This window comes from Scyliorhinus canicula, chromosome 20 (genome assembly GCF_902713615.1).
Source record: "Scyliorhinus canicula chromosome 20, sScyCan1.1, whole genome shotgun sequence".
In the NCBI taxonomy this organism is placed as follows: Eukaryota; Metazoa; Chordata; class Chondrichthyes; order Carcharhiniformes; family Scyliorhinidae; genus Scyliorhinus; species Scyliorhinus canicula.
Genome location: NC_052165.1, coordinates 93,925,306 through 93,947,590, shown reverse-complemented (window position 1 = coordinate 93,947,590; position 22,285 = coordinate 93,925,306). Strand labels below are relative to the sequence as shown.

General features: G+C 49.7%; 1 protein-coding gene across 1 annotated transcript; it reads right to left on the bottom strand.

The window, feature by feature from the left end:
* Positions 1-564: 564 nt before the first annotated feature.
* On the bottom strand, positions 565-22,063 carry rnf25 (ring finger protein 25). The gene is made up of 5 exons (XM_038780353.1): positions 21,846-22,063; positions 13,195-13,269; positions 10,546-10,648; positions 8,774-8,841; positions 565-691 (listed from the first exon to the last, which is right to left on the bottom strand). The coding sequence occupies exons 1-5, from the start codon at positions 21,866-21,868 to the stop codon at positions 565-567; spliced, it is 396 nt and encodes a 131-aa protein (XP_038636281.1). The 5' UTR covers positions 21,869-22,063.
* Between the last annotated feature and the right edge of the window lie 222 nt (positions 22,064-22,285).

The following is a 22,285-nucleotide window of genomic DNA, read 5'->3' as shown; positions in this document are numbered from 1 at the left end:
TCCCTCACACTGTCACTCAGTAACCCCTATCCCCGCACCCTGTGTTACTGACTGTACCCCTACTGATGTTAATCCAGCTCCCTCACACTGTCACTCAGTAACCTCTCTCCCCCAGCCCCCTGTGTTACTGACTGTATCTCTATTGATGTTAATCCAGCTCCCTCACACTGTCACTCAGTAACTCCTCTCCCCAGCACCCTGTGTTACTGACTGTATCTCGACTGATGTTAATCCAGCTCCCTCACACTGTCACTCAGTAACCCCTCTCCCCCCAGCACCCTGTGTTACTGACCGTATCTCTATTGATGTTAATCCAGCTCCCTCACACTGTCACTCAGTAAACACTCTCCCCCAGTACCCTGTGTTACTGACTGTATCTCTACTGATGTTACTCCAGCTCCCTCACACTGTCACTCAGTAACCTCTCTCCCCCAGCTCCCTCACACTGTCACTCAGCAACCCCTCTCCCCCCAGCACCCTGTGTTACTGACCGTATCTCTATTGATGTTAATCCAGCTCCTTCACACTGTCACTCAGTAACCCCTCTCCCCCCAGCACACTGTGTTACTGACTGTAAGTCTCCCCGTGCACTGTCTCACTCAGGTACAGTAGAGTACGTACCTCTATCAGTTGGTAAAGGACTTGGCCTCCAGTACTTGCTTCTGCCAGCTCTGTCAGGGTCTGGGAAATGCTGTGTAAATAAAGTTGGCAGTTTGAACAGTGAGAGTTAACACGGTGGGGAAATAAACATCCTGGGGGTTCCCATTGATCAGAAACTGAACTGGACCCAGCCATATAAACACTGCGGCTCCCAGAGCAGGTCAGAGGCTGGGAATCCTGCGGAGAGTAACTCACCTCCTGACTCCCCCCAAAAGCCTGTCCACCATCTACAAGGACACAAGTCAGGAGTGTGATGGGACCCTCTCCACTTGCCTGGATGGGTGCGGCTCCCAACAACACTCGAGAAACTCCACACCATCCAGGACAAAGCAGCTCCCGCTCGATCGACACGCTAACCCCCACCTTCCACATCCGCTCCCTCCCCCACCGACGCACAGCGGCAGCCGTGTGTACCGTCTACAAGATGCACGGCAGCCAATCACCGAGGCTCCTTCGACAGCACCTTCCAAACCCGCCACCTCTCCCACCGAGAAGGACAAGGGGCAGCAGGGGCACGGGGAACACCCACCGCCTGCAAGTCCCACCGCCTGCAAGTCCCACCGCCGGCAAGTCCCCCCTCCGAGCCCCCGCCCACCACCACCACCATCCTGACTGGGAAATATATCGGCCGTTCCTTCACTGTCACTGGGTCAGAATCCCGGAACTCCCTCCCTAACAGCATTGTGGATGTACCTACACAACACGGGACTGCAGCGGCTCCAAGATGGCGGCTCACCCACCACCTTCTCGAGCGGGCAGTTAGGGATGGGGAATAAATACCAGGAAAGGAGGACATGGAAATGGAAGCTGAAAGCGCATTCTAAGAATTTTGAGAGGAAAGGAATGTTGGGGAATGGGGTGATGGTTCGGATGGAGGGGGTAAGAGGAGGGTATTTTTAAAAAGGGGTGAGGAAGAGACACCGCTCCAAAAGATTCACTCAGTTTCTTGAACAAAAGTTCAGAGCACTTCAAGGTAACCTTGTACATTACAGCTGACAATCCAGAGGACCAGATATACAGACACAGGCAGTCGGACCCGTGGTGATCGTAGATCTGAGTAGATGCAATACAACTGAGCAAGCACTAGAGGGAGCACGGGAGAGCTATATATACACAGGGACAGGAAGTGACGACACACTTCACGGAAGGCAGGACTCGTAGCAGGACACAGACACAAGCAGGCAGCATTTGAGGTAGCCGTAAGTTAAGCTCTGAAGAGAGAACAAATTCACAATAAAGCATCTTCTCCAACTTTGAGACTACGAGCTTTATTAAGACACGAGGAACAACACATGGTACCAGGTTTGGCTTCAGACGCTTACTACAGGACAACTCAGCTGCAGATACAGAAAGAACAAAATGGCATGGAAATCTTCTACTGGACATTTGACTTGGGAAGACATCACTAATTCGAGGATGTGGCATGGATACCCACCTCAGCTGGACACGACTGGCAATGTAAGAAACGCCTGGAAAATGTTTAAACAATGGTTCGATTTATATATCATAGCTAATGATGTAGCAACAGCCTCAGACAAAATTAAAATAGCAATTCTCACCGCAGGATATGAAGCTAGGAAAGTATATAATGGATTTAAATACTCAAAAGATGAAGACAGCAACAGCTTACAAACAATCAAAATCAGAACAGAAAGGTTTCAGTCAAGAAAAGTACAGATCAAAAAGAAGAAATAACTTGAATTTTTCACGAAGCCAAAATGCTGAAATCCAGTCCAGATCGAAAGGAAAAGGTAATTTACAACTTTTAGAAAGAAAAAACGCTGAAATCCGCGATAAAATGGCGTCCGACCACATTTTACAGTCTCGGGCAGACACAGAACTACAAACTGCGTCTGCGCATGCGCAGGAAACGGAAGCCGTGCATGCGCAGTTACAATCACCCGTTTAATCGTTCTGCGCATGCGCCAGCCGCGCATGCACAGTTTAAAAAAGTTTGCGTTACTAATCGTTATGCGCATGCACAAGCCACACATGCGCAGTCTCAAAATGTTCCGGTCGCGGATCGTTATGCGCATGCGCATTGGACACAAAACCGCACAGTAAAGGAAGACCGAATTGCTTCCTACGCATGACGTCACGAGCGTCATGACGTCTGAACATCCGGACCACGCCTACTTAAAAGGGAAATGCCCAAAAATTGAAAACAAGATACTTAAAGCGGTAAAACCAAACTTTCTTGCCTCAGAAGACAAAAAAACGCCTGAACTTAAACCAGCAGTTAAAAACAACTCGCACAACACCCTGGAAAAAGTCTGCACCACCCAAAGTGAAGAGAACAAAAAGAATTCCGAAACAACAAAAGATGATTTGTGTTTCCCAGACCCGTGTCATGCTCCTCGTGTGCGATGTGGGAGCTCAGGGACATGTCCACTGTCCCTGGCTCCTTCACATGCAAGAAGTGTGTTCAGTTACAGCTCCTGTTAGACCGCTTGACGGCTCTGGAGCTGCGGATGGACTCACTTTGGAGCATCCGCGATGCTGAGGAGGTCGTGGATAGCACGTTTAGCGAGTTGGTCACACCGCAGGTGAAAGTTACTGAGGGAGATAGAAAATGGGTGACCAAAAGAAAGAGCAAGAGTAGGAAGGCAGTGCAGGTGTCCCCTGCGGTCATCTCCCTGCAAAACAGATATACCGCTTTGGATACTGTTGAGGGAGATGGCTCACCAGGTGAAGGCAGCAGCAGCCAGGTTCATGGCACCGTGGCTGGCTCTGCTGCACAGCAGGGCAGGAAGAAAAATGGCAGGGCTACAGTGATAGGGGACTCGATCGTAAGGGGAATAGACAGGCGGTTCTGTGGACGCAATCGAGACTCCAGGATGGTATGTTGCCTCCCTGGTGCAAGGGTCAAGGATGTCTCGGAGCGGCTGCAGGACATTCTGGGGGGGGGGGGGGGGGGGGGGAGGGTGAACAGCCAGCTGTCGTGGTGCACATAGGCACCAACGATATAGGTAAAAAACGGGATGAGGTCCTACAAGCGGAATTCAGGGAGTTAGGAGTTAAACTAAAAAGTAGGACCTCAAAGGTAGTAATCTCAGGATTGCTACCAGTGCCACGAGCTAGTCAGAGTAGGAATGTCAGGATAGATAGGATGAATGCGTGGCTCGAGAGATGGTGCAAGAGGGAGGGATTCAAATTCCTGGGGCATTGGGACCGGTTCTGGGGGAGGTGGGACCAGTACAAACCGGACGGTCTGCACTTGGGCAGGACTGGAACCGATGTCCTAGGGGGGGTGTTTGCTAGAGCTGTTGGGGTTTAAACTAATGTGGCAGGGGGATGGGAACCAATGCTGGAAGTTGGAAGGTAGGAAAACAGGGACAGAAACAAAAGGAAGTAAGGGGAAAAGTGCAAGGCAGAGAAGACATAGTCAGAAATCCATAAGGGCGACAGTACAAGGTACAGTGACTGAGGGGAGCACAGTGAATAGGCCCAGTAATAACAAAAGGAATAAAACTGGAGATGTTAAGATTCAAAACAGAGGTAAAAAACCAACATAAGTGTACTTTACCTGAATGCTCGTAGTATTCGGAATAAAGTAAATGAGTTGGTGGCACAAATCATCGTAAATGACTATGATTTAGTGGCCATTACTGAAACATGGTTAAAGGATGGTCACGACTGGGAGTTAAATATCCGAGGGTATCAAACTATTCGGAAGGACAGAGTGGATGGTAAGGGAGGTGGTGTTGCTCTGTTATTTAAGGATGACATCCGGGCAATAGTAAGGGATGACATCGGTGCTATGGAGGATAAGGTTGAATCCATTTGGGTGGAAATCAGGAATAGTAAGGCGAAAAAGTCACTGATAGGAGTAGTCTATCGGCCACCAATAGTAACGAGATGGTGGGGCAGGCAATAAACAAAGAAATAACTGATGCATGTAGAAATGGTACAGCAGTTATCATGGGGGATTTTAATCTACATGTCGATTGGTTTAACCAGGTCGGTCAAGGCAACCGTGAGGAGGAGTTTATAGAATGTATCCGCGATAGTTTCCTAGAACAGTATGTAATGGAACCTACGAGGGAACAAGCGGTCCTAGATCTTGTCCTGTGTAATGAGACAGGATTGATTCATGATCTCATAGTTAGGGATCCTCTCGGAAGGAGCGATCACAATATGGTGGAATTTAAAATACAGATGGAGGGTGAGAAAGTAAAATCAAATACTAGTGTTTTGTGTTTAAACAAAGGAGATTACAAGGGGATGAGAGAAGAACTAGCTAAGGTAGACTGGGAGCTAAGACTTTATGGTGGAACAGTTGAGGAACAGTGGAGAACCTTCCAAGCGATTTTTCACAGTGCTCAGCAAAGGTTTATACCAACAAAAGGAAGGACGGAAGAAAGAGGGAAAATCGACCGTGGATATCTAAGGAAATAAGGGAGAGTATCAAATTGAAGGAAAAAGCATATAAAGTGGCAAAGAGTGCTGGGAGATTAGAGGACTGGGAAATCTTTAGGGGGCAACAGAAAGCTACTAAAAAAGCTATAAAGAAGAGTAAGATAGAATATGAGAGTAAACTTGCTCAGAATATAAAAACAGACAGTAAATGTTTTTACAAATATATAAGACAAAAAAGAGTGGCTAAGGTAAATATTGGTCCTTTAGAGGATGAGAAGGGAGTTTTAATAATGGGAAATGAGGAAATGGCTGAGGAACTGAACAGGTTTTTTGGGTCGGTCTTCACAGTGGAAGACACAAATAACATGCCAGCGACTGATAGAAATGAGGCTATGACAGGTGAGGACCTTGAGAGGATTGTTATCACTAAGGAGGGAGTGATGGGCAAGCTAATGGGGCTAAAGGTAGACAAGTCTCCTGGCCCTGATGGAATGCATCCCAGAGTGCTAAAAGAGATGGCTAGGGAAATTGCAGATGCACTAGTGATAATTTACCGAAATTCACTAGACTCTGGGGTGGTCCCGGTGGATTGGAAATTAGCAAACGTGACGCCACTGTTTAAAAAAGGAGGTAGGCAGAAAGCAGGAAATTATAGGCCAGTGAGTTTAACTTCGGTAATAGGGAAGATGCTGGAATCTATCATCAAGGAAGAAATTGCGAGGCATCTGGATAGAAATTGTCCCATTGGGCAGACGCAGCATGGGTTCGTTAAAGGCAGGTCATGCCTAACTAATTTAGTGGAATTTTTTGAGGACATTACCAGTGCAGTAGATAACGGGGAGCCGATGGATGTGGTATATCTGGATTTCCAGAAAGCCTTTGACAAGGTGCCACACAAAAGGTTGCTGCATAAGATAAAGATGCATGGCATTAAGGGTAAAGTAGTAGCATGGATAGAGGATTGGTTAATTAATAGAAAGCAAAGAGTTGGGATAAATGGGTGTTTCTCTGGTTGGCAATCAGTAGCTAGTGGTGTCCCTCAGGGATCCGTGTTGGGCCCACAATTGTTCACAATTTACATTGATGATTTGGAGTTGGGGACCAAGGGCAATGTGTCCAAGTTTGCAGATGACACTAAGATGAGTGGTAAAGCGAAAAGTGCAGAGGATACTGGAAGTCTGCAGAGGGATTTGGATAGGTTAAGTGAATGGGCTCGGGTCTGGCAGATGGAATACAATGTTGACAAATGTGAGGTTATCCATTTTGGTAGGAATAACAGCAAACGGGATTATTATTTAAACGATAAAATATTAAAGCATGCCGCTGTTCAGAGAGACTTGGGTGTGCTAGTGCATGAGTCACAGAAGGTTGGTTTACAAGTGCAACAGGTGATTAAGAAAGCAAATGGAATTTTGTCCTTCATTGCTAGAGGGATGGAGTTTAAGACTAGGGAGGTTATGTTGCAATTGTATAAGGTGTTAGTGCGGCCACACCTGGAGTATTGTGTTCAGTTTTGGTCTCCTTACTTGAGAAAGGACGTACTGGCACTGGAGGGTGTGCAGAGGAGATTCACTAGGTTAATCCCAGAGCTGAAGGGGTTGGATTATGAGGAGAGGTTGAGTAGACTGGGACTGTACTCGTTGGAATTTAGAAGGATGAGGGGGGATCTTATAGAAACATTTAAAATTATGAAGGGAATAGATAGGATAGATGCGGGCAGGTTGTTTCCACTGGCGGGTGACAGCAGAACTAGGGGGCATAGCCTCAAAATAAGGGGAAGTAGATTTAGGACTGAGTTTAGGAGGAACTTCTTCACCCAAAGGGTTGTGAATCTATGGAATTCCTTGCCCAGTGAAGCAGTTGAGGCTCCTTCATTACATGTTTTTAAGGTAAAGATAGATAGTTTTTTGAAGAATAAAGGGATTAAGGGTTATGGTGTTCGGGCCGGAAAGTGGAGCTGAGTCCACAAAAGATCAGCCATGATCTAATTGAATGGCGGAGCAGGCTCGAGGGGCCAGATGGCCTACTCCTGCTCCTAGTTCTTATGTTCTTATGTTTCGAAGATTACTACTCAGACATGGCTGAGTTATTCGGGTATGCTGATCACAGCATCAGCGACACGGTCGCAAAGTTCAACACGAATCTACTCGTGGTAGATGAATCCAACACCATGGTGCCGTGGCAGATCGTCGATACATTGGATGACAGCAATACCCAAGACGAAGACGACGCGACAAAGAGAGCACAGACAGGCTCCACAGTGAGAGTGATGAAAGACTCCAAAAGGGAAGCAAGCAAACACTCCCTGGCGAACACCATGCATGAACAAGACCATGAAGGTCAACCCGCCGTATCTGAGCAACCGCAAGCAGACTATGAAAGTCAACCAAGCTCACATCATCAAAAAGAAGACAATGTACATCTACCCACTGCATGCGAAAACAGTGACAAGGTAATCACATTCGACATACAAGAGGCACAGCAGAAACGAGAACAACAACAGCAAGAACAAAAGCAAAATGAAGCGCGACAAGAACAACAAAAATCGCAAGAAGCACTGCAGAAACAAGAACAACAGCACCAACAAAAACTACAAGCACAACGACAAAAACTACAAGAACAACAACAAAACCAACAAGAAGCATAACAAAGGTAGCGACAACAGCAAAGACAGAAACGACAAAAACAGCAACAAGAACGGCAACGAAAACAACCAAGACAGGAACGACAGAAACAACAGCAATGAAACAACGACTTGTACAAAATGGTTCAACTCTGCACATGTAGGACAATGCCACAGCACACTGCAAAACAATGACAAGACTACAAACATGCCATGGGATGACAATGAATCGCACAAACTCACATCTGCTCCAGAACAGGCAGGCACACCAGCTTTCAAGGCAGATGACATAATAAATCGATACCACAAGCACAGAAAAAAGTCCATGTCACTCAACATCAGTGGTTTGACCATGCAAACACCTCGGGATGACGCATTGGTTACTTAAAATATCAAGAACACCGACAACATTCACCACGTCAACAGCAACAAAAGAAAAAACTCAGTGAACAAATTCATCAAGTTTGGACTCATAAATGTTTTTATTAAGAGTGGACTCATAAATATAAATTGGCTTTGTAAAATATGCAATAGCACCATCACCTGTATAGATACAAAAATCATAAGTAACTGCTTTGTACAATTTTCTTTAACGATGTACTGAAAATATGTAAAGAAAAAAGGGGGGATGTGGTGATCGTAGATCTGAGTAGATGCAATACAACTGAGCAAGCACTAGAGGGAGCACGGGAGAGCTATATATACACAGGGACAGGAAGTGACGACACTTCACGGAAGGCAGAACTGGTAGCAGGACACAGACACAAGCAGGCAGCATTTGAGGTAGCCGTAAGTTAAACTCTGAAGAGAGAACGAATTCACAATAAAGCATCTTCTCCAACTTTGAGACTACGAGCTTTATTAAGACACGAGGAACACAGGACCATCAGAATTAATCGCAGTGCTGCGCTCTCTCAGTACTGACCCTCTGACAGTGCAGCACTCCCTCAGTACTGGCCCTCTGACAGTGCGGCACTCCCTCAGTACTGACCCTCTGACAGTGCGGCACTCCCTCAGTACTGACCCTCTGACAGTGCGGCACTCCCTCAGGGTCTCTGCGCTGTGAGAACTCCTGTCTTCGAGGCGAGACACACTGAGCCATTAATGCGTTATCCGTTGCGATTTCCTCACCTCTGAATCCAGTCATCGGAGAGTCCACGAGGATTCCTGATTGAGACCACGGGCGCGACGTCCGGATACTGGCAATGGGAACGTGTCCAGAGGGAAAGAGAGAGTGAGAGAATCTCGGAATTAAAGCCTGTGACCTGTATAATTCCAACGTACTCTCTCTGCTCACAATGAGGGTGGGAGTTGAAGAATGACCCTGTGACCTCTGCCCCGTCACCTCTCTGTGCTCAGTGACCCAGACTCGCTGATTAGCAACACCACTGGAAAATTCTCATTCCTCTTTTCAAATCACTCCATTACCTCAGCACCCTCTCCCTATCTCTGCAACCTCCTCCCGCCCCTACACCCCTCCCTATCTCTGTAACCTCCTCCAGCCCCAACCCATATCTCTGTTACCTCCTCCAGCCCCGACAACCCTCCCTATCTCTGTAACCTCCTCCAGCCCCAACCCTCCCTATCTCTGTAACCTCTCCAGCCCCGACAACCCTCCCTATCTCTGTAACCTCCTCCAGCCCCCTACAACCCTCCCTATCTCTGTAACCTCCTCCAGCCCCTACAACCCTCCCTATCTCTGTAACCTCCTCCAGCCCCTACAACCCTCCCTATCTCTGTAACCTCCTCCAGCCCCTACAACCCTCCATATCCCTGTAACCTCCTCCAGCCCCCTACACCCCTCCCTATCTCTGTAACCTCCTCCAGCCCCTACAACCCTCCCTATCTCTGTAACCTCTCCCAGGCCCTAAAACCCTCCCTATCTCTGTAACCTCCTCCAGCCCCTACAACCCTATCTCTGTAACCTCCTCCAGCCCCTACAACCCTCCCTATCTCTGTAACCTCCTCCAGCCCCTACAACCCTCCCTATCACTGTAACCTCCTCCAGCCCCTACAACCCTTCCTATCTCTGTAACCTCTCCCAGGCCCTACAACCCTATCTCTGTAACCACCTCCAGTCCCTACAACCCTCCCTATCTCTGTAACCTCTCCCAGGCCCTAAAACCCTCCCTATATCTGTAACCTCCTCCAGCCCCTACAACCCTCCCTATCTCTGTAACCCCATCCAGCTCCTACAACCCTCCCTATCCCTTTAACCTCCTCCAGCCCCTACAACCCTCCCAATATCTGTAACCTCCTCCAACTCCTACAGCCCTCCCTATCTCTGTAACCTCCTCCAGCTCCTACAACCCTCCCTATCTCTGTAACCTCCTCCAAACCCTACAACCCTCCCTATCTCTGTAACCTCTCCCAGGCCCTAAAACCCTCCCTATCTCGGGAAGGACCTCCGGCCCCTACAACCCTCCCTATCTCTCTAACCTCCTCCCGCTCCCACAACCCTCAACATCTCCGTAACCTCTCCCAGCCCCTAAAACCCTCCCTATCTCTGTAACGACCTCCAGCGCCGATAACCCTCCCTATCTCTGTAACCTCCTCCAGCCCCTACAACCCTCCCTATCTCTGTAACCTCCTCCAGCCCCTACAACCTTCCCTATCTATGTAACCTCCTCCAGCCCCTACAACCCTCCCTATCTCTGTAACATCCTCCAGCCCCTACAACCCTCCCTATCTATGTAACCTCCTCCAGCCCCTACAACCCTCCCTATCTCTGTAACCTCCTCCAGCCCCTACAACCCTCCCTATCTCTGTAACCTCCCCCAGCCCCTACAACCCTCCCAAACTCTGTCCCCTCCTCCAATCAGTGCCTGGCCCCTCATTCAAACCAGGCAGAAACACCAGGAATCCTCTCCCTCCCCTCCCAGAGATTCTGTTGCCACACTCACCTGCGCAGTTAGAGAAAGGATAAGTGTGAATCGGACATACTGTGACTCTGCGTCGTCCGCTGTCGCTGGGTGCAAGGTGATTCTGATCTCCCACGGGTACAGTCTGGGGAGGAACAGGACACGACGTCAGCATATTGACCGATCAATGGAGTGGCCATTGCGATCCCACACCAGACCCCAACAGTTGCTCAGGTACCGGACAGAAACCCCAATATTGTAATTAAATTAATGGTGTCAAACTGTGAGGAAAGGATTCCTCGCACCGGGAGTGATTTCACAAAGAATTAGGGATGTGATAGATTAAAACAAACTTGATTACTGACACAGCATTAAAATATATTTCACATCTTTAAAGAAAAATAGCTCACAATTACCAGTTCAACAATGAAATGAAATGAAAATCGCTTATTGTCACGAGTAGGCTTCATTGAAGTTACTGTGAAAAGCCCCTAGTCGCCACATTCCGGCGCCTGATCGGGGAGGCTGGTACGGGAATCGAACCGTGCTGCTGGCCTGCCTTGGTCTGCTTTCAAAGCCAGCGATTTAGCCCAGTGTGCTAAACAATGCTTCACAATGGAATGATACACCAATTCCTGACTGTGATCTTTTATCTCCGCTCAGGCAAAGCTCCATCTCAGGTCAAAATCCACATTTCTACACAGCCAGCAGACTGAGGCATACTTGAATAATAGAGATGTCTTGGATAACCCCGCCTTGAGAAAGACCTATCCTTCAGGACCCAGCTTGCAGATTCTAGCCCGTCTCAGACTTTCGTTGAAACTGCCAGACTTTGAAATTGCTCCTGTCCCATTCCCAATCAAATCTTTCACTGAATTGAAACTCAGCACCCGACAGCTTCAGCCCCTCAACCCCCTCTCCTCCCATTCACGACACCATCTTATTAAAGCTAACTAAAATTTCTCGAATGGTCGACTCCCCAGGGAACCCCTCTTAATATGGACAAATTTCCAGTCGCCCGACTTCAGCAGACAATTTTAACTGCTGGAATGAAGTATGATCTTGTTTTTACAACGTTTTAATTGCACCTCTGACTCCAAAGATTCTCTGCTGGCTTTCAAAACGGGACGTTTTCAAAACATGACCGCAGCAGTCACGCACACGCACACTAACCAGGCTTTTAATCTTGACTGTACCAAATGCATACGGTCTGTTCCCGGAAAGATCTAAAATGACCGCTTCAGCCCCTGGTTCGCCCGATTAACCACGTCGTGTCTATCCCACTAACTGGGCTACGACCATTTGACTAAGGCTAAACGCAATGTCTCTAATTACCCACTCCCCGGGGAACCTTCTTTATACAAACAAAATTCCATTCGCCCTATTCAGGTGAACAATATACATGGTTGGAATGAATTGTAATCTTACTTTTATGACGCTTTGATTTTTTGTTCTAAACTTAGAGTACCCAATTCATTTTTTCCAATTAAGGGACAATTTAGCGTGTTCAGACCACGTAGCCTGCACAACTTGGGTTGTTGGGGGGGGGGGAGGGGGGGAGACCCATGCAAACATGGGGAGAATGTGCAAACTCCACACGGACAGTGACCCAGAGCCGGAATCGAACCTGGGACCTCGGCGCCGTGAGATTGCAGTGCTAACCCAGACGCTTTGATTACCTTCTGCAGCCAGGGTGTTTGCCTGTCTTTTAAACCAGGATTTTGTAAAACAAGCCATTACAGCAGCCGTATTACAATCCCAGACCAAACCCCAACAGAGGCTAGTATACTGGACCAACCCCCCAATACTTTACTTTATTTTAAGACTGTGCGGAAAGATTCATTCATAGGAGTGATAGCATGGAAAAAATAGGAAATTTCCAAAAGAAAGCCTTTATTACAAATATATTAAACTTTTAACTTCACACCTGAAAACAAACAGCCTACAATTAGCCCTTAACACTATTATACAATTTCCCATTAAACAACAAGAACATAAAAACACAACTCGCAACCCAGTTTACGATTAGCAGGGCATAGAGTAATACTTGCTTTACAGAACAGATTCAGACTCTGGCTGAATGTCTTCAAATAGCACCTTCAACTCGGTGGTTTCAGCCACTTGTCTTCAGGCAAGAATGCTCTGCTTTTGAAAATATTATTACTCTTTTCTCCCCTTTCTGCCTTTATCTGTGGTCTTTATCTTCATTTCCAAAAGCCTTTTCTCCAAAACTGCCTCTCCCCACAGCTTCTCGAAATGTCTCTCTGCCTTCCTTGGCTCCGCCCAGTAATGACCTCATCTCCCCCAGCTAAAAGGAAACTGAATGATCACAGCAGGCTGCAATAGCACATTAACTCCCCAGGGACTTCCCCATTCAAACCACAGTCCATTAGCCCAGACTGATCAACACATTCCTGGGTCAATTTCACCTGCTGGCTGCTAAAAGAAAAAAACCACCCAGGCTCTGCAAGACAGAACTCTTGTTTAAAAAACACATCCCAACCCCAGGCTTTCAACCCTCAGCTTGCCCCAATATATTTATAATCCAATTTTCCTAACATCTTCCAATCGGCACAAACACTAAACCAGGATTACTGCACTGGCTACACATGATATGATATATAGCTGAAGTTCCTCCATTTATCATGTAGACCCCTCCGCCCCAGCAGTCACTCCGCGCCCACCACGTACCTGCTGGAGTCCTGTGAAACATCGAGCTCATCCAGGTAGATGGAGCGAAGAACTTCGATTTCAGAGCACACGGCACTGCAAGAGACAGCAGAGCAGTGAGGGAGGGAGGGAGAGCGGCGACGGACTGAATGCAACCATTCACAGCCCCGTTTCCCCCACACCCTCCCGCCAACCCCCAACACAACTGTTCTGTGGCTGACCTGCGACCTACCCATCACCGCCTGCCCGCCTTCCCCTTCGAATCCTGTTGGGTGACAGGAATCTATCAGTATCACCCATTTCAAATTGACAATTGATCAATTGGCCACGTGTGGGAGTGTTACAAACTGCTGCCGATGTGGTAAGAAATGTTTTCTGATCAGACCCCACCAATGGCGAGGACAGAAACCCCAATATTTTATTTTAATTTTGTAAGACTGTGAGGGAAAGGATTCCTCGCTCTCGGAGTGATTTCAGGAAAAAATAGGGATATCGTAGATTAAAATAAACTTCATTACTAACAAAGCATTAAAACATCTCTAACATCACACAAGAAAGCAACTTACAAATACCCCTTAAACAATGACAGTGATACAATAACCCTTAACTGCTATCTTTACTTCCACTCAAAGAACAAAACCTACTCCGCCCTCAATCCACTTTCAAATGCAGTAAGCAGACTCAGGAATGCCTGCTGTACAGAGGTGTCTGGATACTCTACTTTGGGAAATAGTAATCTTTTCAGATTGCTTCAGGAAAGAGACCCGATACTCTGTCGGAACAATGCAGGATCTCTAGTTGGTCTTCAGAAACTCTCTTCATAGTTTGACTGCCATCACCAGAACTAAAACTAAACTGCTTCTCTGCAAAATGCTGGTCCTCCAGCTCCTCCCATTAGTTACCTCACCTTGCCAAGCTGAAACACAATGTATCAAATTAGCTACTCCACAGGGAACCCCGTTAATCCAAACAAAACTGCATCAGCCCAAGCTTTTACGATGATTTAATTGTGCCTCTGGGTCCCGATACCTTTCAAAGCAGGCTTCTTTCCAAACACGACTGCAGCAGTCAAACACACTAACCCAGGCTCCCTGCACCAAATACCTACGATATAACATATCTGATATTCCCACACCATCACAGTCCTCAGGGTGGCACAGTCCTGGGCCACTGCCCATGTGGGGTTTGCACATTCACCCCACATTTGCGTGGGTCTCATCAACCCTCATCAACCCAAAGATGTACAGGTAGGTGGATTGGCAACACTAAATAGCCGCTTAATTAGAAACATTTATTTTTAAATCACAGTCCCCTCTCTCTCTCAGGGAGATATCTGTACACTGACTGGTGTCTCTCAGTACTCTCTCTCTCAGGGAGATATCTGTACACTGACTGGTGTCTCTCAGTCCCCTCTCTCTCAGGGAGATATCTGTACACTGACTGGTGTCTCTCAGTCCCCTCTCTCTCAGGGAGATATCTGTACACTGACTGGTGTCTCTCAGTCCCCTCTCTCTCAGGGAGATATCTGTACACTGACTGGTGTCTCTCAGTCCCCTCTCTCTCAGGGAGATATCTGTACACTGACTGGTGTCTCTCAGTCCCCTCTTAGACTTAGACTTAGAACAGTACAGCACAGAACAGGCCCTTCGGCCCTCGATGTTGTGCCGAGCAATGATCACCCTGCTTAAACGTAACCCGTATACCCCGTATAACCCAACAATCCCCCCCATTAACCTTACACTACGGGCAATTTAGCATGGCCAATCCACCTAACCCGCACATCTTTGGACTGTGGGAGGACTGTGTCACTCAGTCCCCCCTCTCTCAGGGAGGTATCTGTACACTGACTGGTGTCTCTCAGTCCTTCTCTTTCTCTCAGGGAGATATCTGTACACTGACCGGTGTCTCTCAGACCCCCCTCTCTCAGGGGGATATCTGTACACTGACTGGTGTCTCTCAGTCCCTCTCTCTCTCTCTCAGGGAGATATCTGTACACTGACTGGTGTCTCTCAGTCCCCCCTCTCTCTCTCAGGGAGATATCTGTACACTGACTGGTGTCTCTCAGTCCCCCTTCTCTCTCAGGGAGATATCTGTACATTGACTGGTGTCTCTCAGTCCCCTCTCTCAGGGAGATATCTGTACACTGACTGGTGTCTCTCAGTCCCCTCTCTCTCCCAGAGAGATATCTGTACACTGACTGGTGTCTCTCAGTCCCCTCTCTCTCTCAGGGAGATATCTGTACACTGACTGGTGTCTCTCAGTCCCCCCTCTCTCTCAGGGAGATATCTGTACACTGACTGGTGTCTCTCAGTCCCCCCCTCTCTCAGGGAGATATCTGTACACTGACTGGTGTCTCTCAGTCCCCTCTCTCTCAGGGAGATATCTGTACACTGACTGGTGTCTCGCCCCTCTCTCTCTCAGGGAGATATCTGTACACTGACTGGTGTCTCAGTCCCCCCTCTCTCTCAGGGAGATATCTGTACACTGACTGGTGTCTCTCAGTCCCCCCCCTCTCTCAGGGAGATATCTGTACACTGACTGGTGTCTCTCAGTCCTCCCTCTCTCTCAGGGAGATATCTGCACACTGACTGGTGTCTCAGTCCCCTCTCTCTCCCAGGGAGATGTCTGTACACTGACTGATGTCTCTCAGTCCCCTCTCTCTCAGGGAGATATCTGTAAACTGACTGGTGTCTCTCAGTCCCCTCTCTCTCTCTCTCTCTCTCAGGGAGATATCTGTACACTGACTGGTGTCTCTCAGTCCCCTCTCTCTCAGGGAGATATCTGTACACTGACTGGTGTCTCTCAGTCCGCTCTCTCTCTCTCAGGGAGATATCTGTACACAGACTGGTGTCTCTCAGTCCCCTCTCTCAGGGAGATATCTGTACACTGACTGGTGTCTCTCAGTCCCCTCTCTCTCATGGAGATATCTGTACACTGACTGGTGTCTCTCAGTCCCCTCTCTCTCAGGGAGATATCTGTACACTGACTGGTGTCTCTCAGTCCCCTCTCTCTCTCTCTCAGGGAGATATCTGTACACTGACTGGTGTCTCCCAGTCCCTCTCTCTCAGGGAGATATCTGTACACTGACTGGTGTCTCTCAGTCCCTCTCTCTCTCAGGGAGATATCTGTACACTGACTGGTGTCTCCCAGTCCCTCTCTCTCTCAGGGAGATATCTGTACACTGACTGGTGTCTCTCAGTCCCCTCTCTCTCTCAGGGAGATATCAGTACACTGACTGGTGTCTCTCAGTCCCCTCTCTCTCAGGGAGATATCAGTACACTGACTGGTGTCTCTCAGTCCCCTCTCTCTCAGGGAGATATCTGTACACTGACTGGTGTCTCTCAGTCCCTCTCTCTCTCTCTCAGGGAGATATCTGTACACTGACTGGTGTCTCCCAGTCCCCCTCTCTCTCAGGGAGATATCTGCACACTGACTGGTGTCTCAGTCCCCTCTCTCTCCCAGGGAGATGTCTGTACACTGACTGATGTCTCTCAGTCCCCTCTCTCTCAGGGAGATATCTGTAAACTGACTGGTGTCTCTCAGTCCCCTCTCTCTCTCTCTCTCAGGGAGATATCTGTACACTGACTGGTGTCTCTCAGTCCCCTCTCTCTCAGGGAGATATCTGTACACTGACTGGTGTCTCTCAGTCCGCTCTCTCTCTCTCAGGGAGATATCTGTACACAGACTGGTGTCTCTCAGTCCCCTCTCTCAGGGAGATATCTGTACACTGACTGGTGTCTCTCAGTCCCCTCTCTCTCAGGGAGATATCTGTACACTGACTGGTGTCTCTCAGTCCCCTCTCTCTCAGGGAGATATCTGTACACTGACTGGTGTCTCTCAGTCCCCTCTCTCTCTCTCTCAGGGAGATATCTGTACACTGACTGGTGTCTCCCAGTCCCTCTCTCTCAGGGAGATATCTGTACACTGACTGGTGTCTCTCAGTCCCTCTCTCTCTCAGGGAGATATCTGTACACTGACTGGTGTCTCCCAGTCCCTCTCTCTCTCAGGGAGATATCTGTACACTGACTGGTGTCTCTCAGTCCCCTCTCTCTCTCAGGGAGATATCAGTACACTGACTGGTGTCTCTCAGTCCCCTCTCTCTCAGGGAGATATCAGTACACTGACTGGTGTCTCTCAGTCCCCTCTCTCTCAGGGAGATATCTGTACACTGACTGGTGTCTCTCAGTCCCTCTCTCTCTCTCTCAGGGAGATATCTGTACACTGACTGGTGTCTCCCAGTCCCTCTCTCTCTCAGGGAGATATCTGTACACTGACTGGTGTCTCTCAGTCCCCTCTCTCTCTCAGGGAGATATCAGTACACTGACTGGTGTCTCTCAGTCCCCTCTCTCTCAGGGAGATATCTGTACACTGACTGGTGTCTCTCAGTCCCCTCTCTCTCAGGGAGATATCTGTACACTGACTGGTGTCTCTCAGTCCCCTCTTAGACTTAGACTTAGAACAGTACAGCACAGAACAGGCCCTTCGGCCCTCGATGTTGTGCCGAGCAATGATCACCCTGCTTAAACGTAACCCGTATAACCCGTATAACCCAACAATCCCCCCCATTAACCTTACACTACGGGCAATTTAGCATGGCCAATCCACCTAACCCGCACATCTTTGGACTGTGGGAGGACTGTGTCACTCAGTCCCCCCTCTCTCAGGGAGGTATCTGTACACTGACTGGTGTCTCTCAGTCCTTCTCTTTCTCTCAGGGAGATATCTGTACACTGACCGGTGTCTCTCAGACCCCCCTCTCTCAGGGGGATATCTGTACACTGACTGGTGTCTCTCAGTCCCTCTCTCTCTCTCAGGGAGATATCTGTACACTGACTGGTGTCTCTCAGTCCCCCCTCTCTCTCTCAGGGAGATATTTGTACACTGACTGGTGTCTCTCAGTCCCCCTTCTCTCTCAGGGAGATATCTGTACATTGACTGGTGTCTCTCAGTCCCCTCTCTCAGGGAGATATCTGTACACTGACTGGTGTCTCTCAGTCCCCTCTCTCTCCCAGAGAGATATCTGTACACTGACTGGTGTCTCTCAGTCCCCTCTCTCTCTCAGGGAGATATCTGTACACTGACTGGTGTCTCTCAGTCCCCCCTCTCTCTCAGGGAGATATCTGTACACTGACTGGTGTCTCTCAGTCCCCCCCTCTCTCAGGGAGATATCTGTACACTGACTGGTGTCTCTCAGTCCCCTCTCTCTCAGGGAGATATCTGTACACTGACTGGTGTCTCGCCCCTCTCTCTCTCAGGGAGATATCTGTACACTGACTGGTGTCTCAGTCCCCCCTCTCTCTCAGGGAGATATCTGTACACTGACTGGTGTCTCTCAGTCCCCCCCTCTCTCAGGGAGATATCTGTACACTGACTGGTGTCTCTCAGTCCCCCCTCTCTCTCAGGGAGATATCTGCACACTGACTGGTGTCTCAGTCCCCTCTCTCTCCCAGGGAGATGTCTGTACACTGACTGATGTCTCTCAGTCCCCTCTCTCTCAGGGAGATATCTGTAAACTGACTGGTGTCTCTCAGTCCCCTCTCTCTCTCTCTCAGGGAGATATCTGTACACTGACTGGTGTCTCTCAGTCCCCTCTCTCTCAGGGAGATATCTGTACACTGACTGGTGTCTCTCAGTCCGCTCTCTCTCTCTCAGGGAGATATCTGTACACTGACTGGTGTCTCTCAGTCCCCTCTCTCAGGGAGATATCTGTACACTGACTGGTGTCTCTCAGTCCCCTCTCTCTCATGGAGATATCTGTACACTGACTGGTGTCTCTCAGTCCCCTCTCTCTCAGGGAGATATCTGTACACTGACTGGTGTCTCTCAGTCCCCTCTCTCTCTCTCTCAGGGAGATATCTGTACACTGACTGGTGTCTCCCAGTCCCTCTCTCTCAGGGAGATATCTGTACACTGACTGGTGTCTCTCAGTCCCTCTCTCTCTCAGGGAGATATCTGTACACTGACTGGTGTCTCCCAGTCCCTCTCTCTCTCAGGGAGATATCTGTACACTGACTGGTGTCTCTCAGTCCCCTCTCTCTCTCAGGGAGATATCAGTACACTGACTGGTGTCTCTCAGTCCCCTCTCTCTCAGGGAGATATCAGTACACTGACTGGTGTCTCTCAGTCCCCTCTCTCTCAGGGAGATATCTGTACACTGACTGGTGTCTCTCAGTCCCTCTCTCTCTCTCTCAGGGAGATATCTGTACACTGACTGGTGTCTCTCAGTCCCTCTCTCTCTCTCTCAGGGAGATATCTGTACACTGACTGGTGTCTCTCAGTCCCCTCTCTCTCAGGGAGATATCTGTACACTGACTGGTGTCTCTCAGTCCCCTCTCTCTCTCTCAGGGAGATATCTGTACACTGACTGGTGTCTCTCAGTCTCCCTCTCTCTCTCTCAGTGAACTCAAAATGACGTCACTCTCACTCTGATGTCACTCTCACAGTAGCATCACTCTCTGTAATGCTGTCTCAGTGACATAGTGACAACCCTCTCACAGCGATGCCCCTCGCGCAGCGACGTCACCCCCGCAGCCGCGTCACCCCCGCAGCCGCGTCACCCCCGCAGCCGCGTCACCCCCGCAGCCGCGTCACCCCCGCAGCCGCGTCACCCCCGCAGCCGCGTCACCCCCGCAGCCGCGTCACCCCCGCAGCCGCGTCACCCCCGCAGCCGCGTCACCCCCGCAGCCGCGTCACCCCCGCAGCCGCGTCACCCCCGCAGCCACGTCACCCCCTCAGTGAGGTCACCCCCTCAGTGAGGTCACCCTCTCTGAGGTCACTCTCTCAGTGAAGTCACTCTCACAGTGAGGTCACTCTCTAAGTGGGGTCACTCGCTCAGTGAGGTCACTCTCACAGTGGGGTCACTCTCACAGTGGGGTCACTCTCACAGTGGGGTCACTCTCACAGTGGGGTCACTCTCACAGTGGGGTCACTCTCACAGTGGGGTCACTCTCACAGTGGGGTCACTCTCACAGTGGGGTCACTCTCACAGTGGGGTCACTCTCACAGTGGGGTCACTCGCTCAGTGGGGTCACTCGCTCAGTGGGGTCACTCGCTCAGTGAGTCACTCTACTAGTGAGGTCACTCTACTAGTGAGGTCACTCTCCCAGTGATGCCACTCTCTGTGAGGTCACACTCTCAGTGACCTCAGTGACCCTGTCCCCTTAACCCAGTAACCCCTCATAACCTTTTTGGACACAATGGGAAATTGACCATTGCCAATCCATCTAACCGGCAGGTCTTTGACTCTGGGAGGAAGCTGGGGCACCCAGAGGAAACCCACGCACACGGGAAGAACGTGCAGACTCCGCTCTGATGTCACTCACACTCACAGTGATGTCACTCACACTCACAGTGATGTCACTCACACTCACAGTGATGTCACTCACACTCACAGTGATGTCACTCACACTCACAGTGATGTCACTCACACTCACAGTGATGTCACTCACACTCACAGTGATGTCACTCAGTGATGTCACTCACAGTGATGTCACTCACAGTGATGTCACTCACAGTGATGTCACTCACAGTGATGTCACTCACAGTGATGTCACTCACAGTGATGTCACTCACAGTGATGTCACTCACAGTGATGTCACTCGCTCTCTCAGTGATGTCACTCGCTCTCTCAGTGATGTCACTCGCTCTCAGTGATCACTCGCTCTCAGTGATGTCACTCGCTCTCAGTGATGTCACTCGCTCTCAGTGATGTCACTCGCTCTCTCAGTGATGTCACTCGCTCTCAGTGATGCCACTCGCTCTCAGTGATGTCACCCGCTCTCTCAGTGATGTCACTCGCTCTCAGTGATGTCACTCGCTCTCTAGTGATGTCACTCACACTCAGTGATGTCACTCACTCACTCGGTGATGCCACTCAGTCACGCCACTCGCACAGCGACGCCACTCGCACAGCGACGCCACTCGCACAGCGACGCCACTCGCACAGCGACGCCACTCGCACAGCGACGCCACTCGCACAGCGACGCCACTCGCACAGCGACGCCACTCGCACAGCGACGCCACTCGCACACAGTGGTGTCACTCACACTCACAGTGATGCCACTCACACTCACAGTGATGCCACTCACACTCACAGTGATGCCACTCACACTCACAGTGAGGTCACTCACACTCACAGTGATGCCACTCACACTCACAGTGATGCCACTCACACTCACAGTGATGCCACTCACACTCACAGTGATGCCACTCACAGTGAGGTCACTCACAGTGAGGTCACTCACACTCACAGTGAGGTCACTCACACTCACAGTGAGGTCACTCACACTCACAGTGAGGTCACTCACACTCACAGTGAGGTCACTCACTCTCACAGTGAGGTCACTCTCTCTCAGTGAGGTCACTCACTCTCTCAGTGAGGTCACTCACTCTCTCAGTGATGTCACTCACTCTCAGTGATGTCACTCACTCTCACAGTGATGTCACTCACTCATAGCGATGTCACTCTCAGTGATGTCACTCACTCTCACAGTGATGTCTCTCTCAGTGATGTCACTCACTCTCACAGTGATGTCACTCACTCATAGCGATGTCACTCTCAGTGATGTCACTCACTCTCACAGTGATGTCTCTCTCAGTGATGTCACTCGCTGCTCTAACTGGTCAACAGTCTCTCTTTCTGTCACTCATCCACATTCTCTCTTTCTCCGAACCTCTCCTCCTCTCCCGCCGCCATCTTGCCGCGGGTGTCCGCTCCGCTCACTCAGGTTCCGGCCGGCGGGCCCGGAGGTTCCTCACCCTTCACCTCGACCCGCTGGGTGGTCCCTCCACCTGTCATTCAACCGAGCGCCTCGACACGATTGGTCAGCCTTCGACAGGCAACGGCAGGCCCGCCCCCTTTCCCTTGGTGGGCGGCGCTGACTGTCAGTCACGCGTACCCACGTGGACACCTGCATTATTTGCCTCTTTGATTGGCTGATTCCAGCCGTCAATCACTCGGACGGGCCCCAAGGAAATTTTCGGGGAGGAAGGCGGGGTTGTGGAAGAGGTCCCGCCTCTAGCGCGATCCCATTGGTCGATGACCGAGGTCCTTTCATCTGTCCCACGTGGGTCATCCAGTAGCTCCTCTCCGATTGGCCGCCGCCCTGTCCTC

What these genes read in the sequence shown, in the direction of transcription:
- rnf25 (XM_038780353.1), bottom strand. Translation starts at nt 21,868, where the DNA reads ATGGCGGCGGGAGAGGAGGAGAG. An exon ending in GCGGCGGGAGAGGAGGAGAG is followed by an intron (nt 13,270 to 21,845) that starts GTTCGGAGAAAG and finishes TGTCTCTTGCAG; the next exon opens with TGCCGTGTGCTCTGAAATCG. An exon ending in TCCTTTCTCTAACTGCGCAG is followed by an intron (nt 8,842 to 10,545) that starts GTGAGTGTGGCA and finishes TCCCATTGCCAG; the next exon opens with TATCCGGACGTCGCGCCCGT.